The sequence below is a fragment of the Anomaloglossus baeobatrachus genome, chromosome 7 (assembly GCF_048569485.1).
Source record: "Anomaloglossus baeobatrachus isolate aAnoBae1 chromosome 7, aAnoBae1.hap1, whole genome shotgun sequence".
Lineage (NCBI taxonomy): Eukaryota > Metazoa > Chordata > Amphibia > Anura > Aromobatidae > Anomaloglossus > Anomaloglossus baeobatrachus.
The window spans coordinates 272,588,084-272,596,247 of record NC_134359.1 but is presented as its reverse complement, the minus strand read 5'-3'; the positions used below and the strand labels follow the sequence as shown (position 1 = coordinate 272,596,247).

The window sequence follows — 8,164 nt, the reverse complement described above, 5'->3', positions numbered from 1 at the left end:
TCCAGACAGAAAGCAACATTCTGTATAGGAAGCAACATTCCGTACAGAAAGCAACATTCTGTATAGGAAGCAACATTCCGTACAGAAAGCAACATTCCAGACAGGAAAAACATTCCGTACAAGAAGTAACATTCCAGACAGGAAGCAACATTCCGTACAGGAAGTAACATTCCGAACAGGAAGCAACATTCCGAACAGGAAGTAACTTTCCGAACAGGAAGTGACACATTGATGATTTTTTCTTCTTATCATGTGTTCTGTAGTTTTACTGAAATAACCTTTAAAGAGTAAACCACTCAGTGACCGTCTCCAGTTCCCACCACATTTCTTTCTTTAGGTCACATTTCCCCCTTTAATGCAAATCTCACACCGGTGTGGTGCGCCTGTTGGAAGGATTGTTGTGTAGGGACTCCTTGTAGTCTTTGGGGATGGAGTTGTGAACTTGAAGAAAGTTATGCTCCCTTTCGGAGTTTAGTAAAGAGCCAACAGTCATCTTGGTAGGGTCTCGGGCAGTTAAGGTATAGAGGGAAATATCACTAGTGGGTATAGGGTTGAAACTTTTGCCTACTGGGGAAGGGTCTCTAGAGCGAGGCTCTGTAGAACGGGAGCTGGAACGCCTGCGGAAACGATACCGGTAGCTTGGTATCCGGCTAAAGGCAGATTTCTTGAAGAAGTCGGAATGGGATTTAGCTCTTATTTGCCGGTGCTTTTCGATAAACATGTGTACAGCTAAAACTCCAACCATTTCGGCAATGATGAATGACAGGGCCCCGAAATAAAAGGACCAACCATAGGAATAGTTGCTCTTCTTGGAGTCACTTTGGCCAGGGTCTCCGGCATTGGCAGAAATGTAGACAATTATTCCAATAATGTTGCTCAGGCCTGAAATAGAAAGAAGTCATTAGCCAAAACCATTCAAAGGGTATAATCCAGAAATCCACAACCTTTCTGACCTGGAGAACCAAATTCAGCTATGAGAAAGGCAGTATAGACATATCCAGGGGTTCCTACCTCACCCCCATTCAGATCTACTCTTCTGTGCTGGGTTACGCTCAAAAGTCAGCATCTGGAGACCCGATCTTCACAGCTGTTTGCTAGATCTGCTGTCAATGTACCAACCTGGAAGACAGCTGTAAGCCACAGGTTGGGGACCCCTGGTCTAAACTATGTTGTCCTGGTCCAAGATGTCATGTATATAGTGTGCCGCCCCCGTGCCAGCAGCCGGCGCTGCTCGGATCCGGACCTTTTAAGGGGGTGGCTCGAGGGTCTCCGGACCCGGGGGTCTCGCGCACACGCCGAATAAAAAGGGGGATGTAGATGTATGGGCTAGGTGACGCCACCCACGGTGTGTGGTGATGTGGGACACCACCGCTGCTGTTATGGGGCACCCGGGGGAGATGTTGTGGCAGCTGGTTGTCAACCCCTCCGTGGGTAGGGATGGTGGCCCCAGGCCCCGGTGTCTCAGTGCAGGGTATAGCGACCGCAGGGAGTGTTTGTGTACTCACAGATAATAAACCACACAAGTCTCTGGTAAACCAAGGTGCTGGTGGCCGGTGCCGCGGCCGGTTGCATTCGGGATCCCCCACCCAGCTGGTGGTCTCTATCCTTTTCTCTGCATTGTTTGTGTAAAATGGACTTCCTAGCGTGAAACTCAGGAGTTCGCTCCCGGCTGGATGTGGCCTAAGGAGCCGTTCCCGCAGACGCTGGCCCATGGGATCTATGGGCCCTGGTGGTGACCTCCTATCTCTATCAGTGGGTTGTTGTCTTCTATGAGGGACTTTGGGTGGGACAGGACCTCTAGTCCTGGCCTCAATCAGTGAATTAACCAGTCCGCTTGGTTCCGGTTCTGGTTTCAGGGTCCGAGTAACCCCCTTTGTGCTACGGTTTCTGGGTCGGTTCCCCGTGTCGGTACCGGCGGGCTACAACCCTGTCCCGGTCCACCTCGGTTCTGCCGAGCCGTCTTCCCGTCTCCTGCTGACGGAGACCACCGTCTGCCTCCTAGCCAGAGGCACCAGGGCTCCTACCCTGGTACAGTTCAACCTGAACTTTCCTGCTGGAGCTACCCCTAGCTCCAGCCCACACTCCTCTCCAAACTGAACTTGTTTTCCCACCCTGGGCTGTCTGGACCCCTGGGTGGGCGTGTCCCAACCACCTGGTCACGACCACTGGTGTGTCTATCTTTCCCTAAGGGGGGGTGACTAGGGTTTACTGGTTGGCTGTGTGTTTCTTAGTGAGGGAAGGTGTTATGCGGGGGCCTATCTGTGACTACCTGGTTTTGCCAGGGTGTCACATATAGCAAAATGTGAGGGTCAGGTTCTTCTTTTTCTACCAACCTTGCTTTGAGGTTGGTCTTGACCATAGACATTGATGCTGATTTCGCCAGAAGCGGCCGTAACATCTAAAGTGTATGGAGGCCTCCCGAACGTGGATGTTGGATGGAGATAAGGATTGGGCATTTGGATCCTTATACTCTTAGGGAAGATAAGCTGACACCAAGGTGGTTTGGCAGTAGCTCAGTCCTCTTTCTCAACTGAAAACACATGCATGATCTGCCAAGCCGAATGTGCATGTGTATGGAAAGAGGCATTTTTGCCCATGAGCTATATTGCAAACCACATAGTTGTTTGTCGGGGGGGGGGGTGAAACCATATCTAGAACCACTAGTGCATTACCCTATGGAAATACATACATGGCTAGAAAATGATTGCAATTACACGTTTTGCTATACACATGTTTATTTCCTTTGTTTGTAATGGAAGAACACAACAAAAAAACTGAAAAATAGAAACTTGGACATCATTTCACACAAAACCTCCTAAATGGGCCAGACAAAATTGTTGTCACCTTTCCAAAATTGTGGGTAAACAACTCTGTTTCAAGCATGTGATGCTCCTTCAAACTCACCTGTGGCAAGTAACAGGTGTGGACAATATGAAAATCACACCTGAAACCAGATGAAAAGGGGAGAAGTTGACTCAATATTTGTATTGTGTGTCAACAGAAAGAAGAGCTGAGAACAGTTTAAGAACTTGAGAACCAAAATTGTTGAAAAATATCAACAATCTCTAGGTTACAAGTCCATCTCCAGAGATTTTGATGTTCCTTTGTCCACAGTGCGCAACATAATCAAGAGATTTACATCCCATGGCACTGTAGCTAATCTCCCTGGATGTGGATGGCAGAGAAAAACTGGTGAAAGGTTGTAATGCAGAATTGTCCGGATGGAGAATAAGCCACCCCAATCAAGTTGCATAGAAATTTAAGCTGTCCTGCAGGCTCAGGGGCATCATCGTCAGTTCGAACTATCCTTCCACATTAGATTAATTGAAATGCTATGGAGGAGACCCAGAAGGACCCCACTCTTGACACAGAGACAGAAAAAAGCTAGACTGCAGTTATGAGAACCCAAAATCCTTTTGGGAAAGCATCTTGTAGATGAGAACAAGATAGAGCTTTTTGGTAAAACACATAATTCTACTGTTTACCGAAAATGGAATGAGGCCTAAAAAGAAAAGCTCACAGTACCTACAGTCAGGTATGGTGGAGGTCAAAGATGTTTTGCTGCCTTTGGGCCTGGGGGCATCGTGAAATCTGAAGATTACCAGAGGATTTTGGGTGTCAGAGAGCTGGGTTTGCCTCCTAGGTCATGGGTCTTCCACCAGGAGAATGACCCCAAACACTTCAAGAAGCCACAGAAATGGTTGGAAACAAAGTGCTGGAGAGATCTGAAGTGGCTGCAATGAGTCCGGATCTAAGTCCCATTGACACCTGTGGAGAGATCATAAAATCTCTGTTGGGAGAAGAGAAGACTTCATCAAATATGAGAGACCTGGAGCAGATTATAAAGAGTCCGAGGTCCCGGTGAGAGGAGGAAGAAGCTTGTAAGTGGTTATAGGAGGCGACTGATTGCAGTTATTTATTTCAAAGGGTAAAAGGTGCAGCCAAATATTAAGAAGAGGGGGACAACAATTTTGCCCGGCCCAGTTTTTGGGGTTTTGTGTGAAATTATGTCCAATTTGCCTTTTTTTTCCCTCAGTTTTTTTTTGGAAATAAACGTTTATAACAAAACATATGTAATTGCAATAATTTTCTGGGAGAAATACTTCATTTTCTGGACTAACTTCAAGGATGGTAACACTTCCGACCATAACTGTACATGGCTGAAAATAAATAAAATAAATCTTTATTTTTATATAGCGCTAACATATTCCGCAGCGCTTTACATACATCAGGAACACTGTCCCCATTGGGCCTCACAATCTAGAGTCCCTATCTGTATGTGTTTGGAGTATGGGAGGAAACCGGAGAACTCGGGGGAAACCCACGCAAACACGGGGAGAACATACAAACTCCTTGCAGATGGTGTCCTTGGTGGGATTCGAACCCAGGACCCCAGCGCTGCAAGACTGCAGTGCTAACCACTGAGCCGCCACAAGACTGCAGTGCTAACCACTGAGCCACCACAAGACTTCAGTGCTAACCACTGAGCCAGCACAAGACTGCAGTGCTAACCACTGAGCCACCACAAGACTGCAGTGCTAACCCCTGAGCCACCACAAGACTGCAGTGCTAACCACTGAGCCACCACAAGACTGCAGTGCTAACCACTGAGCCACCACAAGACTTCAGTGCTAACCACTGAGCCAGCACAAGACTGCAGTGCTAACCACTGAGCCAGCACAAGACTGCAGTGCTAACCACTGAGCCACCACAAGACTTCAGTGGTAAACCCTGAGCCACCACAAGACTTCAGTGCTAACCACTGAGCCACCACAAGACTGCAGTGCTAACCACTGAGCCACCACAAGACTTCAGTGCTAACCACTGAGCCAGCACAAGACTGCAGTGCTAACCACTGAGCCAGCACAAGACCGCAGTGCTAACCACTGAGCCACCACAAGACTGCAGTGCTAACCACTGAGCCAGCACAAGACTGCAGTGCTAACCACTGAGCCAGCACAAGACCGCAGTGCTAACCACTGAGCCACCACAAGACTGCAGTGCTAACCACTGAGCCATCACAAGACTGCAGTGCTAACCACTGAGCCATCACAAGACTGCAGTGCTAACCACTGAGCCCCACAAGACTGCAGTGCTAACCACTGAGCCACCACAAGACTGCAGTGCTAACCACTGAGCCACCACAAGACTGCAGTGCTAACCACTGAGCCACCGTGCCGCCGGCTGAAGAATAAGAAGCAGTACAAAAAAAGGGGGTAAGGAAATGTCCTCAGCAATCAGCCAAATAAAAGTAGTAAGTGGAATAGCTTGCTACGGACAAATGTCTCACTTCACACTGTCATTGAGTTATATGATGAATGCAAGTGGCGGAGCTTACTGAAATAACAGTATTATGCGGTACAATTGGAGCCGTATACTGCGGGGGACACACAGAGCCTTGCAGCCGAATAATGAAGCTCCGACTGATGCAAAGAAATAGTAAGAAATCAGCCAAGAATGTAAGATCTAGGGCAAAAATATGCAAGTGCTCTTTTCTTAAAACCGGTGCATATTGAGCGCATACTCACCTGCAGAGACGAAGAAGATCCCCGCGCTGAGAATGACATTGTGCTTATTTTTGTAAAACTCGCTGGCCGCAACACAGAGACCCCCAAAGAATAGGAGACCGACACTGAGGATAGGAAAGATACTGGAAGCCCGGACCGCACCTGAAGAGACAGAGGAATAGATTTACACCAGAGGCAAGGTAATATAAGAAGCTATGGCAGAATCAGAAGGGGTAACTTAAAGGTTCCAGTCTCAATGCAACATTTGTATGATCTCCTGCCTATCATGTGCCATTTGGCAGGCTGGTATCTAGAGTTGAACGGACTGCCAATAATCCGGGCCCGGCGGATCAGCGGCGGGTTGACAAAGAAGTCCGGATCCGATCCGGAATCCGGGCCCATAAATGTCAATGGGGAGCGGAATCCGGGACGAGAGAGAGAGAGAATATGAGAATGAATAAAAACCTGGAATCCCGCGTCCGGGTCAGACTCTGATCTGCCGCTCAAACCGCGCGGATCCGGATTTTGCCGGTCCGGGTCCGCTCAACACTACTGGTATCATCTGATGTGGCAGAGGGGCCATTGGGACCCCGGCAAGCACCAAGGCAAGGATGTGACTTCTACCACTGCTCCCTCTACTGGTTACTGTTAGTATAAAATGCTGAAAAAAGTTTGTATGGGCTGAAGTGTCCCTAGGGCTTATTCTCAGGGGATGTCTTATATTTTCCCATGAACAGCAATCCACATTTATTCTTGAACAAAAAAAAAAATCAATATTTATTCAGATATAATCCTGTCATCGCATTCTGGAACATCAACATTTTGTGTTACTCCTGTTACTGGGTCAGATGCAAATTTTATTATCTGATCTGTTATTCTCGCCCTATAGTGGAGGGTACAGACCATATTTACAATGGTTTAAGTTACTTGCTGCTTACATTTATTATTCTCTATGTGCTGCTAAGTTTACCCCCAAAAGAAACCAGACACCCCATAAAAGAAACGCACTTGCCAGACCCCAAACAATTAGAGTTGGCAAGTGAATGGCTTCTCACATACTGATCTGCATCGCTGTCAGGTTCTATAGTAGTTGGCTCCCCCTGGTGACTGGAAGCAGTATCACTCAGTGCAGAGTGATACTGATACCGAACCTGTGAGAGCTTACAATGCAATATAGCTAGAATGGTGAGGGACCCGACAGCAATGCAGTTCTCTGTGTGAGAGCCCACCCACCAGCAGCACTTACCAGCTGTAATTGTTTGGGGTGTGGTGAGTGCAATTTATTTGCGGGGGGGACTGCTTTCTTTGATGAAGAGTCCTGCTGTATTCTTTAACTTTTCTAGCTGCTTGGACACCTCCTTATTGAACCACAATTAGGGCTTATTTTTGGAGTAGGGCTTGTATTTTCAGCATACTCGAAGAAGCCCCCAAAATCCTATTAGGGTTTACTTTCGGGGTAGGTCTTATTCATCTTTCTATCCATCTATCTACCTATCCATTATCTATCCATCCCTCTATCTATCCATCCCTCTATCTATTTATCTACCTATCCATTATCTATCCATCCCTCTATCTATCCATCCCTCTATCCATCCCTCTATCTATCTATCTATCTATCTATCCCTCTATCCATCCCTCTATCTATCTATCTATCTATCTATCTATCCCTCTATCTATCTATCTATCTATCCATCCCTCTATCCATCCCTCTATCTATCTATCTATCTATCCCTCTATCTATCTATCTATCTATCTATCTATCTACCTATCTATCTAATTCATCTATCCTTCTTATCCACCATCTTATCCATCCATCCATGTATCTATCAATCCCTCTATCTATCCCTCTATCTATCTATCTATCTATCTATCTATCTATCTATCTATCCCTCTATCTATCTATCTATCTATCTATCTATCCCTCTATCTATCTATCTATCAATCCATCTATCTATCTATCTATCTATCCATCCATCTATCTATCTATCTGTCGTTTTTTTTTTTTAATTATTTATTAATTTTTTGGCTAAATACAAGGCAGTGCCACATGAAAGTCACTAAAGGGTGCCAGCTTAGAATATGCAGGGTGGTAGGACATTATATAGGTCTTTCTCATCTATCTATTCATCTATCCATTATCTATCTATCTATCTATCTATCTATCTATCTATCCCTCTATCTATATATCTATCCCTCTATCTATCTATCCCTCTATGTATCCCTCTATCTTTCTATCCCTCTATCTATCCCTCTATCTATCTATCCCTCTATCTATATATCTATCCCTCTATCAATCTATCTATCTATCTATCTATCCATTATCTATCTATCTATCTATCCATTATCTATCTATCTATCTATCCCTCTATCTATCTATCTATCCCTCTATCTATCCCTCTATCTATCTATCCATTATCTATCTATCTATCTATCCATCCCTCTATCCCTCTATCTATCTATCCCTCTATCTATCTATCTATCTATCTATCTATCTATCTATCCCTCTATCTATTTATCCCTCTATCTATCCCTCTATCCCTCTATCTATCTATCTATCCCTCTATCTATCTATCTATCTATCTATCCCTCTATCTATCTATCTATCTATCTATCTATCCCTCTATCTATCTATCTATCTATCCCTCTATCTATCTATC

At 45.6% G+C, this 8,164-nt stretch overlaps 1 protein-coding gene across 1 annotated transcript in view; it reads right to left on the bottom strand.

Annotated features, from left to right (window-relative positions):
• Positions 1 to 208: 208 nt before the first annotated feature.
• The window catches only part of CACNG3 (calcium voltage-gated channel auxiliary subunit gamma 3), a 111,006-nt gene continuing 103,050 nt past the window's right edge, over positions 209 to 8,164 (bottom strand). The window contains exons 4-5 of the mRNA XM_075318131.1: positions 5,529 to 5,669; positions 209 to 882 (exon numbers count right to left, since the gene is read on the bottom strand). Coding sequence (XP_075174246.1) covers positions 365 to 882; positions 5,529 to 5,669 — 659 coding nt within the window. The 3' untranslated portion in view covers positions 209 to 364. The remainder of the gene's footprint in view (positions 883 to 5,528; positions 5,670 to 8,164) is intronic.